Below are 14,931 nucleotides of genomic sequence, written 5' to 3'. Positions count from 1 at the left end.
TTCAGTCTGCAAAGAAACTCAAGGACAGGATATGCTTGGAAACATTTTTGAATAACCAAAGCAATGTATAATTTAAGGCACACTCACTCCGATGTCCTAAAGCTGGGAAGGCACACAAATGCACAGTCTAAGAGCAAATCCACGTATAGGAGGAACAGAGGTCACAAGACTCTTGTCTGATTTTCTTGGAGTTTTCTTCCCCACAAACTCTCAGAATCACCCTCACACAGCTCTATTTTTTGCATCATGTTCTGACACACTTCATTCTGATTTCTCATAAAATAATTATGTTTCTGCCCCTGTATACCTAATGTTGTAAGGATTTTCTTATTCATGTAAGATTGAGTATAAACATTTCATATTGAATTATACGTTCTAATCCAGACCCTTTTAATTGTGAATAATCAAGTAGTTGAAATAAAATAGCAAGTATAATTGTCAACAAAATTGAAAACATCAATGTGACATCAGTGATAACGAATGAGCTCTTACATAGTTATCAGGGCTCTCCCTTCTCTCATTGTCTTAGCTCAGATTAGATAGTCAACGAAGAAAATACCGTGGATCTTAATAATAAGAAGTGATGACATAACTTTTATTTTCTGCTTATTTTTTACAGTCCAGAAAAGGCTATGAAAAGACTGTGATTGAGATCAATACTCCAAAAATTGATCAGGTACCCATCATTGATGTAATGATCAATGATTTTGGTGATCAGAATCAGAAGTTTGGATTTGAAGTCGGTCCAGTTTGCTTCCTTGGCTAAGTTTGGATGAAGACAATATGAAACCAACAGAGAAAGTACCTTGGTACCTGCCACCAACCCATTTCATGCCACATGCAAGTTTGCAATAAGGACAGTAGAGAACACGTGTTTAGGAATCACCGACACCTGCTGGAGGCAAAGTCAGAGGGCAGAAGTTCTGGTAGTCATACCAGTATAAGATAGTGTGGCTGAGATGGCAACAGGCCTGATTCTTGGTATCAACCATCATCTCTCCTTTTCCTATTTGGATTTCTTTGGTGCTGTAGAAAAAAAAGAGAGAGAGAAAATATATATTCGTAAAAACACATGGTGCTCATTCCCATCCATCAAAGATATAGTGAAAGTGTGTTTAATAAACTGTAATTATTTTATGTACAGTTCTATGCTGTCATTCATGTGTCCATTTCCAAGACTTGCGCATGACTCTCAATCCCACCTAGTGCTAATGACAATTGTGGAACTGTGGTAACAATAAAATATAGTGTTATAAAGACGACACTTGTAATTTCTGATGACCCTATTCCCTTTCTCTGATTAATAATAAAATGCCTTTGTGTATGTTGGTGTTGCAGAGTTCAGTTATTTGATGGCACTAACAAATTACACATGGCGCCAAACCCAGGCTTTCAGGAGCGCATGCCAATCAGCTCTTCTCTGCTGAAAGGAACTTGTTGAATTTCAGCCTAAAGGATCATGCATTTTAATACCTAATTCAGTGCTATACCTCAGATATTTTCTTTTTGGAGCCCAGATTTCACAGAATAATTGTATATATGGAAAACAAGAAAGTATATTTTTGAACAGGAACGTATGTATGGAAAACTATTTTAACATCCACCCAGTAAATAACTTTATGTACAATTAAATTTCTCTGCTTTATCTTCTCTCATTGTCTTCAGTATGCTTCAGCAATTCCAACAAACATTAAAGATGGAAACTAAGCAAATGTTTATGAATTTGTGCAATGTTAGATTTGTAAACAATGAACTCTTTGAGTCTTATCTAAGTAGTATAATAATAACAGTCTCAAATATTATTTTATTTGCCCAACAAATACAATTGCTTTCCTTTTAAGATAATTATATTCAACATTTGACCAACCGAGTAGCTAAATACATATGGGTGGGCTGCTTTAAAAGTCATATTTATTCAGAACAGTCAGCCACCCTCCTTTTTCCACTAAGGTATTTTGTTTCACATAGCCTGAATTAACTAGCATTAAAATTAAAAAATTACCAACTCAACTTTGTATCTATTTTAAATAATATATGTAAGACTTGAAAAATAAATGTTTTATTATAATTTCTTATATGAAGTGTTAAATTAATTGATACCAGATTCCACTGGAACATTTATTAACTGATAATTTATCAAAAAACATAATCTGTAATTTTGACATTTAAAAGTGAACCTTTGTAATTCATAATTTCTTTATTTCTGAAACCAAGTTTGTGAATGTCCTTTGGAGGAGGGAGATATGAACTTTATCAATAAATCAAGTCTTGTCTACCTGGATTGGTCATTTTCTTTCCTAAACTGGCTGTAAATCACTTTTTTTCTACAGAAAGGCTTTGACTGTCATCCTTGACCATCCAGATGAAAATACTATAATGCTTGCACGTTGGTCCTCAAAGAGAAGCTCGAAAACATATAATGCAGTCAGCAATGAATGGCAATACTCTACTTTCAAAATAATGATAAGATATATTTAGTGTTACAAAAATATTTTCACGAGCAAATGTTTTTCAAAGACTTAATGTGTTCATGACTTTAAAACTGAAAATATTTTCCAAGCATTTTATTTGAAAGTATTAAAATCACAATAAAATAATATTTGCTCATCTAGAAAGCTTTCATATATCAGATAATTTACATGAGTCATTATATGTTAATGAGAGATTTGTTGCATATCAATGCATATCAAAGTTGTCTTTTTAAATGAAATAAACTTGATCTCCAAGAGAATGAATACAGAGATAACTATTCTTTCCTTATATGGATATCATTTTCTACATGGTATCCAAATATTTTTCTCTTCCCTATGATTGATTTCATCTGTAAAACAAATAGCATTTCAGTGTATAAAGCTCATCTATTAGATGGCACTTGAATAAATATAAGTTACTGGAATAAAAATACAGATGATCATTTTGATCTTGTAGAAAGAATGGGCCACACCCTAGTACAAAAGACATTTGCCTTAATTCTTTTCAAAGAAGTTAAATTATAAGCCCAAAATAAAGTGACAAGGGATTATTCTGAATGAATCAACTTATTTCATTACAAATTGTTTTAAAAGAATCTGTTAAAAAATATCAAAAAATGGAGGCTGATGAGAAGCCAAGGACAATGACACTAAGTTTCGATCCTACTGCATGAACTGGCTTTGTGGGAGCCTAGCCTGTTTGGATATTCACCTTCCTGGACCTGGATGGAGGGGAGAGGACCTTGGACTTTCCACAGGGCAGGGAATCAGGACTGCTCTTCAGACTAGAGAGGGAAAGGGAATGGAGTAGCAGGAGGGGGAGAGGAATGGGGAGAGGGAGAGAGGAGTGGAGAGAAGGGGAGGGAAATGGGAGGCGGGGAGGAGGCAGAAATATTTTTTATTTTTTTAAATTTATTTATTTATTAAAGACTTCTGTCTCTTCCCTACCACCGCCTCCCATTTCCCTCCCCCTCCCCCAATCAAGTCCCCCTCCCTTGTCAGTCCAAAGAGCCATCAGGTTTCCCTGAATTTTTTCAACAACAACAAAAAAATAAATAAATCAAAAAATTTGGAAAGATGATTATTAACTCTCAGGTATACTTCAGTAATACCTTAGTCATTTGTACACCATACATTTACACACACACACACACACACACACACACACACACAACAGAGTTTATAAAAGACTACATATCTCCAATATATACAAGAAAAAATGTATTCAATAAGCTATAGCTTAGAAATGTTTCCATTTCTTATCTTATTTTAGTATTACAATCTGTTAGTATATTTTTAAAATTTGAGAATGCTCTCTTAAGTTTTCTCATATGTGTATAATAGATTTTCCAAAATTTTTAATACAAGAGTTTCTGCTTTTATACATTTTAAATATTCTTTCTCTACAGCTGAGGATATTTTTCATGCTCAGGACATAGCTGGCATGAGGAATCACAAACCCACTATAGTAAATCTTTGTCACTCTTGCCTTCTATTCATCATGACATGGTTGGTAATAATATTATTTAGAAAGCTATACTAGGATTAAAGCATCAGTATATGTATGATTTATTAAATGCATTATAATTATATATATATATATATATATATATATACACACCTCTCTTTGAAATAGATATGCAAAAGCCAAATGTATAACTCCTAACTAAGCATCTTCCCTCCTTGCACCAAATGCAAGGAGGCCAAAGAGACATAAGGGTGCAAAGCTAGTTTTTAAAACTGAGATCACATGTCTTATAAACATACATTTTTTTTTTCAGAAATCTTATACGTTTTAAAATAAAACAATTCAGGAGAATGGTCCTAAAGCTTACGGTATTTTAAAGCAAAACTTTGTTATATGTAATTTTACTAATGTTAAAACTAAACCTTCCTTTTAATTTAAACAGAAAAGGGGAGGTGATGTGGAATTCCCCTTTGTATGCTGTGAATACCACTGGTTAATAAAGAAATTGTCTTGAGCCCATGAGAGGGTAGAATAGAGTTAACCAGGGAAAACTTAACTGAATGCTGGGAAAATGAAGATGGAGTCAGAGAGAAGCCATGGAGCCACGGCTGGAGACAGATGTAGTGGAACCTTGCCAGCAGGCCACGATTCTCATGATAAAATATAAAATAATGGAAATGGGTTAAATTAATATGCAAAGTTAGCCAATATGAAGTCAGAGCTAATAGGCCAAGCAGTGGTTTAATTAATACAGTTTCTGTGTGGTTATTTGGGAATCTGGGCAGCTGGGAAATGAACAAGTGGCCTCCTACAAAAACAGTCTTTTTTGTTTTACATTCCAATCTCAGTTCCTACTCCATCTCCCACTCCCACTTAACCCACCTTATCTCCACCCCACATGCCACCCCATCCCCACCTCAGGGAGGGTAAGGCCTCCCATAGGTAATCAATAAAGTGTCACATCACTTTGAGGTAGGTTCAAGGCTTTTCCCCTATATCTAGGCTGAGCAAGGTATAGGGAATGGGCTCCAAAAGCCAGTTTAAGCACTAGGGATAAATCCTGGTCCCAATACCAGTGGCCCCACAAAATGCCTGAGTGTCACCCACATTCAGAGGGCCAAATTTGGTCCTATGAAGGTTCCCCAGCTGTTAGTCCAGAGCCAGTGAGCTCGTTTTCCTTTGCTTTACATCTAATATCCACTTATGAGTGAGTACATACCATGTTTGTCTTTCTGGGTCTGGATTACCACACTCAGCATGGCTTTTTCTAGTCCCATTCAGTTGCCTGAAAATTTCAAAGTGTCATTGTTTTGTTTTTTTGTTTTTTTTTTTTTTTACCTCTGACTAGTACTCCATTGTATAAATGTATCACATTTCTTTATCTGTTCTTCGGTTGAAGGGCATCTAGGTTGTTTCCAGGTTCTGGCTATTACAAATAATACTGCTATGAACATAGTTGAAAAAATATCCTTGTGGTAAGAGTGTGTATCCTTTGGATATATGCCCAAGAATGGTATTGTTGGGTCTTGAGGTATATTGATTCCCAATTTTATGTGAAATTGACATATTGATTTCCAAAGTGGCTGTACAAGTTTGCACTACTACCAGCAATCCTCTCAATCTTCTTCCTGCAGCAAAATTGCACCATATAAACTAAACATCTAGCCCATTTCATCTAAATAGTAATAGCTGCAACCATAGATTTTCAGCCATTACTATAATCCCCACAGTATTAGTTCCTGACATGTAACCTAGGACACTCTCACATAACATGCACAGTCCAGAACTTCTATAAGTATCTAGTTGTTCAGTAATAAATCCCTACACCAACCCGTCAGTACAGAGACCCAAACAAGCAGAGTTTTACTTGTCTGGTTAGAAAAAAAAACTACAACAGTAGCAAACCACATCACAAGTCGTGTTAATAAGCAGCAAGTCCAAGCTCATCCGAAAAATGATCATGGTCAAACTCATCATGTCTCCCTTTCTTGTACCAGGATGTTTTCCTTTCCAGAAGGGTGAATTTAATAGGTTCAGAGCTCTCTCAAGTTCTATACTTGGCTCATCCCATCTTTTGGCTGTAAGATTAGACACAGTTTGATGCACTTGCAGCCTAGAGAGCCATGAAGATTGCAAGGTGATTTACCGTGAAGTAACTGACAAAAAATAAAAATGTCTTGCATACAACATTGCAAGTCCAGTAATTACTACCTATCAACTCATGTAGAACCCTCAGTTACTGTCTCTCTAAATCCAGCAGTCAATAATTATGAGGAAATTTGATCAGGACAAAACAAAGAGTGGTAGAAAAGAGTTACAGAAACATAGTTAACTTTTGTCTTCAAAAACCACAAATTGCAGTTGTCTCTGCAATGTTTGTTCAATATAACTAGGACTTACATAATAGTATCCTTGCAATGGCAGGTCTACCTGCAAGACGACTGACAAGAGGACAGTGAAAAGTGCACAGCCCTATTTTAAAGTTACCTTTCTATCTCTCTATTTAAATAAAGAGGTAGACAGTATTTCTGTCCATAACACAAAGGTTTATATTTTATAAAATGATGAGTAAAATGTATATCTTATATCTCTTCTATCCAGTGGCATTTTAACACACACTGTGAAAGAGACTAGTCATGAAATCACTAGTATTTAAAGCCTCTATTCTAAACAAAATATTTACATGCCCTCCCAGAAGGGAATACTTCTAGAGCACAGAAGAAAATATATCTGCAATTAAAGAGAGTTCTTTGATCAGACCTATGTGGGTCTAACTTTAAATTTAGTGGATAAAGACATACAGAAGAAAAATTTATTTGTAGAACACACTAACCAGCCTTGTGCAAAAGTGTAAAGCTAAACCTTTAATGACACAAGCTTGGGTACCTCATCTATTTCAGGAAAATACAAAAAAAAATGTGTTTTAAGTCATTAAATAAGAATAAATCTCATATATTCATGTGTATATAAAGATTTTACCTGGATGCATATTTAGCTCAAAAGCATATCAAATATAAATTTAAAAATAAATAAATTGAAATTAGACAGAGGCTCAGTAACTAAGGGAGAGTTTTGTTCATAAAGAAGGTGTGAGTTCAGTTGCCAATATTCACCTCAGGTAGCCTCACAATAACCTGTAACTCCAGATCCATGGAATCCTATACACTCCTCTGGCCTCCTTGGGCACCTACACACACAGGCATACACAAACACACATTAATAAAAATAGAAATAAATAGGTGACAGTTTTAATGCTGACCATGAAAGAATTGTTCTTTTAAAATGTGTTTTATCTTTAGTTTGATAAAGTTGTAGAAATAAAATTTGTAAGTGTAATAATGAAATTCCTGACATATTCATAAGTGAAAAACTTTCTAAACTGCAAAACGTACTGTCTCATAGATGATTTGCAAAAGCTGGAGATAAATGCTGCTTTTCATGCTCAGTGGTAGCTTGGTATCCCAATAATGACTCGTCTTTGAGAACAAGCCACAACAATATCCTAGTCAGTATTGTCTTCAAATTAGTTCTTTTTATATTAAATATGTATCTGTAAGGCACAAGAAGAGATGAATCATCAAATAAACATAAAAAGCTATAAGCAAATCTTCAAGCTAATTCTAAGTAACTTGTAGTAATAAGAGGCGGCAGGGCTGCGTTCCCAGCACCCCGGCCGCCTGCTCGGCTAGCTTATGCCCCGAAATAACAACACACAAACTGTATGCATTTAAACACTGCTTGGCTCTTTAAGCTCTAGCCCTTATTGGCTAATTCTGATATCCTGATCAACCCATCTCTAATAATCTGTGAGAACTGGTCTTACCAGGAAGATTCTAGCTTAGTCCATCCTGGGTCGGAGCTTCATGGTGTGTCTGCCCGGGAGCCAGGCATGGCATCTCTCTCTGGCGTCTGCTCCCGAGAGGAGAGCTGTGGAGTCTGAGCTCACTTCCTCTTCCTCCCAGCGTTCTGTTCTGTTTACTCCTCCCACCTATCTTCTAACCAATTAAATGGGCCAAGGCAGTTCCTTTATTAGCCAATGACCTTCCTCCATCAGTAACTTCATTCAAGCAGGGCATCTGGAAGCAAAGCTCAGTTGCAACCATTGCGAATCCTCGCCAGCTAGTATGCAAGCTTCTCAGCAGAATCCTCAGTGATGTGAATATTCCAGAGACAAACACATTGTTTCCAGAAGCATTAGCATTTCTGAAGTCTCTGATTTGTCTTTGAGTAACACATCTGTTCAGCAAAAGGAACCCAAGATCCTGTCTACTGAAGGAGAAAGAAAAAGGACAGCATTTATACTTTAATCGTGGCTCTGGACTCAATCATTTATACATAAAATTTTTGTTTTATTGAATGCTTGGTCTGAGAGGAGCCATATGTAATAATCTCAGGAATTTGGGGAAAAGGAAAACATTAAATTATCTAATTAGCAATGAAGGACTTTTTAATGACCCATGGCCATTCTTTTTCTAATCTTAATGAACACATCGTTTTTACTGTTAACCTTCATATATCTAAAACCTGACATAATGCTTGATATCCACTAAGATAAAAAAACTTGAATTTTTTTTCCTATATTTTCATTGTTTGCTGTATACAGCTGTGTTCCTTCTGATAATTTTCTTGGAACATGGTATATACTGCAGAGCAGCTGCTAGATGACTAGATAGATTTTGAGAAACTAATTTAAAAATGACTTCATGACTATGAATTTACTTCTTTGTAGTAATAAGGGCGGCGGGGCTGTGTCCCCAGCACCCCAGCCACCCGCACGGCTAGCTTAGCTTATGCCCCAAATAATTACCTGGACACTGTATTCTTTTAAACACTGCTTGGCCCATTCTCTTCTAGGCTAATTCTCACATATTAATTTAGCCCATTTCTAATCATCTGTGTATGGCACCCCAAGGTGCGCTTACCAGGAAGATTCTAGCCTATGTCCATCCTGGGTCGGAGCTTCATCCCGGGAGCGGAGCATGGTGTCTCTCTCAGGCATCTGCTCCAGAGAGATGAGCTGTCGAGACTGAGCTCACTTCCTCTTCCTCCCAACATTTTGTTCTGTTTACTCCTCCCACCTATCTCTAACCAATGAGAGCCAAGCAGTTTCTTTTTTATTTAACCAATGACCTTCCTCCATCACTTCTTTTACTTCAGGAAGGTACTCGTGGGAACTACACAAGAGATACCATCACATTCTCTTTACAGAGCAAAAGGTTAGGTAGCGAGGGAGAAATAGTCCAGGTAAGAGCATCTTCTACAAGGCTGACAACACGTCCTTGATTGTTCCCACCCCATTATTCCTCATAAACATACCTTGTGTTTTTATTTAAACATTTTTATGACCCCAAACATAGCTCCCACATTACCTATCTTTTCCCCTGCTCACTCAAATTTCATTTTCACTATGTTCAGCTTTTCTTTTTAGTAATCTTCTACTACTCTTAAAGTCTTCAATATTTTCAGATCATTCAAATGTATACGATTGAGTTCATTTTTGAAGCACAGTAAGAACGAAGCTTCTTCACAGCTTCAGCCCTGGGTTACACAGCTGTTTCACGTTGTCTACACTACATGTTACTTTGCCCTAAACAACCAGAGTAAAAATGTGTAACATTCATTGTCAAAATGATTTCTAATTATTTAATAAACATAGCTTAAATTCCATCATCCCTGCTTCAAGAGCTTTACAGAAGTAATTAACTTTAATATAATAGAATCTGATCCGTTGTGTATACCTTGCTCAACCTAGATGTAGTAGGGAGGGCCTTGGACTTGCAGCAGGGCAGGGGGCCTTGTCCTCTCTTAGGATTGGAGGGGGAAGTGTAAGAGAGTGTAGGGATGGAGTAGGAGGAGGGAAGGGAGTGGGGATTTGAATTGGTATTTTTTTAAATAATAAGATAATAATAATAAAAAACAGGAAACAGTAAAAAAAAGAGCCCAAACTATACTTTCCATAAAAAGTGCTATTATTCATCAGCACTTCTGAAGACATGGAATTCACAAGTAATACAAGAACTCAGTGCAAAGGACAGTAAACTTGGAGTTAGGAGACCTTGGTTTAATCAGCCCTGCTAGAAGTCCTAGTCCTCACTGAGAAAATATGGCTACACTTATATGATGCTTTAGGGAGCTTTGTTCTATATGTACCATAATTAAAAGGACTTAGATTGTTGTGACCAGAGATCAGAGAGAAGAGAACAGTGAAGGCTAAAATGGTTTGTCTGTGTTCCTGAGAACACTAAATGTAATCTTGAAGGCTGAATAAATTTTGTATAGAAAACAAATAAAAAAAAGAATCAGATCCATTATGAAAAATTCCTCAAAGAAAGAAGAAATTTGAACTAGAGACAGATACATATACAGGGAAGGCACCAAAGCAGGAACTTACCCTTTTCCTATTGCTCACAGAAGATACAATCTCATCCCCAGAAACACCTGACCTGAGCTAGTGGGAGCTTGCTGATTCCAGACTGACAAATGGGGAACCTACATAGGATCAAACTAGACTCTTTGAATGTGGGTGACAGTTGTATGGCTGAAACAATTTGAGGGGCCACTGGCAGTGGGGCCAGAATTTATTCCTAGTGCTTGAAATGACATTTTGGAGCCCATTTTTTTTGGAAGGATGCTATACGCAGCCTAGATATAGTGGGTGGCACCTTGGTCCTGTCTCAAAGTGGTGTGCTAGACTCTGAGGAGTGGATGGGGTTGGTGGAAGGTGGGAGAAGTAGGAGAAAGAGGAAACTGGGATTGGTGTGTAAAATGAGAAAAGGTTGTTTTTAAAAATAAATAATAATAGAAAAAGGGGGGAAAGACAGGATCTCTCAACTAATCTCTAGAAGAATGACCCTATTACAGCCTCTTAGTATGTGGGTTGTGGTCTGTACAGCCCTGGCAACCTAATAAGAGGTATTAAATAAATATCTCTTATTATTTATATTATTACAGACACATGAAACATGCATGAGTGTTCCCCAGTGCTATCATATCCCTTAGAAATTGTTGAGTGAGTAGTTAGCAGTTTAAATTTAGAGATCTCATATTCCCAGTACAAAAAAACAGGAAACTTTGCTTATAGATCTACTCATTCAAGAGTAAACTGTATATATCTTCAGGCCAATTATATTCCCCACAAATACTCAGATATGAAAAGAATAAAAAACACCTGCAAGCGGGAACATAAAATTTGTCAATAAATATTGACTGTTCAGGGGACAGGAGGGTTTTTTGATCTGTGCAGCCATCAGATAGTCTTTGGCAGACAGATTCTAAATATAAATGGAGGGTGTGAAATTAAAGTTTGAGTGTTCATATGAAACGGCAATAGGTTGAGATAAAAACACATATTTTTCTATTCCTTCTGAGAAAATAATGGCTCCTGAGGCAGGTATAAATTCTTACCTTTCAGATTAAAAGTTAATCGAGGTACTAACAAAAATAATTGTATTAGTTAAGATTTATTAGTATAATTAATTGAGGGTATCACATTAGTATTGAATACTAGTAATTGGCGAATACTATTTGGGCAGTCCTCATTTGCTGATTCACAGAGCAGAGACTGAACACTACAGTGTACCCTCTCAGTATCTTTGGTCCAATCAGATGTTCCAGGCTAGGAGAATTCCTGGAGAGCCACTGGTCTTCAATCCATATTGGAATGCTGAAGAAATTGGGTTCTGATGTCGGCAATGGACAGCAGGGGCAGAATTAGTAGCACACACAGTAAGTGAACACAAAATAGCACAAAGGCAAGCAGGAATAATAAGTCAAAGCTTTTCCCTTGCGCCTCCTTATATGAGAGCCACTACAAGATGCCACCCACCTTTAGAATGGGTCTATGAACTTCTGATCGTGTAACTGAGGAAAAAAAAACCCTAGAAAAGTCAACCAGAAATCAATCAGGTGTGCCTCAGGTGTGCCCAGAGGCTTGCCTTTGGGGAATCTAAATCATTTCAAGTTGAAATCAAGATTAACCATTAGAAACATTATTAAAAATAATAGCAATAACAGTGCTACTAAGAGTAATAAATCTTAAATTATGTCTGTACCCTTAATTAGTGATCCAAGAAAGTATGAGTATTAGAATAAATGACTATAAATATGGGGCACTTTTCAATTTCAGTGACAGTGAGAGAGAAAATGTAAGTGTATTAAAAATTATTTCATTATGATTTTAGTAGAGAAAAATCTCATAAGGCATAAAGCATAAGGGAAACTTGCCCAAATTTCTTTTAATATTAACAAAATATTTCCTCCATTTCCTTCCTTCATAAGACTAGACCATTCTTCAAGATGACGCTGAAAAGTCTTGTGAAAAGGTCTGTGGTTTCCACTGGTGTGGACCATCTAGTTCTGACACATGAAAAACAAGGAATAAATAGGAAGCCATGCCTCAGAGACTTGTTTAAACTTCCACAGTGAAGAGGAACACAGGGCTGACCACTGAAATTGAAAATCCAAAACGGTACTTCAGAGAAAAAAAAAAACACAGCAGAAATAGAAGCAAGTAATCATCTGGAGGACAATTTCAAACACCTGCTCATGATTTACTCTCAGTGTCCAACTCAGGCAGAAGAAAATTCAATACTGCTCAATGAAGTAAATAAAGGATTGCGGAAAATAAAATCCCAGCACCTAAGATAACAATTGTATTGATGTCTGCAGAGCCTGCATGACAGATGCACTCGGCTGCCACTGCTGAGGCAGCGGCACAACTATATACCAGCTTGTGGCATCATAAACTTTTCAGTGCAGACAGGCCCATCCCCAGGACAGAGTGATTTGGACTGATACCTGTGTTGTGTTCTTTGGGGGAGCCCAGCTCAATTGCCAGCAGTCAGCTAGATGATGGTTCTTTGAGTCAGAGGGGAACTGTTTGCCAGATGGAGTTGAAAAAGTACAGGAGATGTGATTCCTCCATAGGTAGACCTTAAATTGCTCTGATCCCCCTTGCCTCCTAAGGAATATTATTATGAGTCACAGGAGTCGTATTTGGTGGATATCTTTGTAACACTAGAGGAGAAATTATTAAAGAGATCATAGAAGTCCTAAATTGGGCACTGAAGAGGCAGATTTGTCCTTCAGAACTATGATAGTTGTTCTGAATAATACTGGCTCACAGACACTTTGTTTTAAATTTTAAATTAGTTGCTAATCTTTAGAAACACAAATTTCAGGCTTCTCTTTTAAATTCGTAGAGCCCGATGCAATAGAAATGAGTGTCCGGTGTATTTTTTGGACAGGATCATAATTCTCTAATTGGCTGTGTCTTCGAGCACTCCCCACTATTTGTGTGCAGTTGGCTTACATCATTTCGGTTTGCCTTTCCAGACATTTTATTCCCTAGTGCAGAGCTAATATCTTGAGAGGGAAAAAATAGAATAAGAAGAATGAGAATTAGAAATTATTGATCAAAGAAATAACTTGTCCAGAAAAATAAACAAAATTTTATGTTTTTAAAAATATAATGAAAACTGGATGATCAGGCAGTTACTGGGAAAAGTGTATTAAATCACAAACAGGATAAAATATAGCAATTAAATAGGCTCTGTGACCGGAAGGTTTTCCTTTATTATCAGAACAGTGAAATCAACCAAAAACTGGGAAGGTCCTATCAAAATGAATGCCTGCCACCATCAGTCTGCTGCCTTGCCATCTGTGAGATGTGAAGGAAACAATGAAATGTGACAAATGAACTGATCACTGATTGGAATTCTGTTGTCCTAAGTTAGTTTCACTTTAACTGCTGGGGAAAGGATGTGGGAAGAGAAGGGATTTGATACAGTGATACACTGGATGACATTACAAAGGTAGAGATATAAGTAATAACCTGAACCAATGGATTATTACTGATGGATGGCTTACCCCACAGGTTATCGAAAAGTCAAGAGCAATGAAAGCATCTCTGGTGTTTTCAAAGAAACGTCATGAATCTGGAATTCAAACTTAAAGTAAACAGAAAGCAACCACCTCCTGGGTTCCTGATTCAATCTAGAGAAAAAAAACTCTACCTGGTCTATAGCAGCAATTACTGAATTATTAGAGAAACAAAGAAAACAAAGAAAGCCACAGTGCACAGCATCACCTTTATTAGAGTCTGAGAAGATGAACTAGATTGACTGTTGCTGAAGATTATGACTCTGGACAAGAACCATGATCTACATAAAAGAAGTGGAAAGAACACTGCATGTGCATTAAATATTATTATTATTTTCTTAATATATATATATATATTCCTTAATCCACTTCTTTTTTTTGTTTGTTTGTTTTATTTAGTTTTATTAATAATAAAACAAACTATCTTTTTTTCACTGTACAAGTTTACCACTCCTTCCCTACCTCCCACTCCCTTCACTTGCCCTTCACCACATCTTTATCCACTCCATAGAGAGGCTAAGACACATTGTTTTGCAGAAGGACCAAGGCTCTGCCTACTATATCTAGGCTGAGAAAAGTATCCACCCGAAGACAATAGGTTCTCCAAATGCCAGTTCAAGCAGTGGGTTACATCTTGGTTTCATTGCCAGTGGTCCCTAAGTCTGCTCCACCCATGCAACTGTCAACCACACTCAAAGAGATTACTTTGAATCCCTGTTTGTTTCTTCCCTGTCTGGCTAGAGTTGATGAGTTCCCATTAGCTCAGGTAGACTGTTTCAATGCATGTATCCATCATGGTCTTGACCTTTTATTTATATTCTCACTTCTCCCTCTCTTCTGCTAGACCTTGGTAGCTCAGTCCAGTGCTCTGATGGAGGTCTCTGCCTCTGTATCCATCCATTGCTGGATGAAGATTCTATAAGGACATTTAAGATATTCATCAGTCTGACTACAGGGCAAGGCCAGTTCAGACTCTCCTCTATTGCTTAGGGTCCTGGCTGGGGTCTTACTTGTGCATTCCTTGGAATTTCTATAGAGTCAGTTTTCTTTCTAGATCATTAAGGGCTCCCTCAATCAAGATATCTTGTTCCTTGATCATATTTCTGTCCTTCC

The 14,931-nt window shown here is 37.0% G+C and overlaps 1 protein-coding gene across 3 annotated transcripts in view; it reads left to right on the top strand.

The window, feature by feature from the left end:
- The window catches only part of Col11a1 (collagen type XI alpha 1 chain), a 165,360-nt gene extending 163,100 nt beyond the window's left edge, over positions 1-2,260 (top strand). For all 3 annotated transcript variants that reach the window (XM_041650929.1, XM_041650914.1, XM_041650921.1), the window contains one exon: positions 620-2,260. In XM_041650929.1, coding sequence (XP_041506863.1) covers positions 620-766 — 147 coding nt within the window. In that variant the 3' untranslated portion in view covers positions 767-2,260. The remainder of the gene's footprint in view (positions 1-619) is intronic.
- Positions 2,261-14,931: the final 12,671 nt, after the last annotated feature.

The sequence above is a fragment of the Microtus oregoni genome, unplaced genomic scaffold (assembly GCF_018167655.1).
Source record: "Microtus oregoni isolate MIOR12 unplaced genomic scaffold, Mior012 000000F_ref0000247, whole genome shotgun sequence".
NCBI lineage: Eukaryota > Metazoa > Chordata > Mammalia > Rodentia > Cricetidae > Microtus > Microtus oregoni.
Note: the sequence above shows the minus strand (reverse complement) of the source record. Positions and strands in the feature narration are given on the sequence as shown.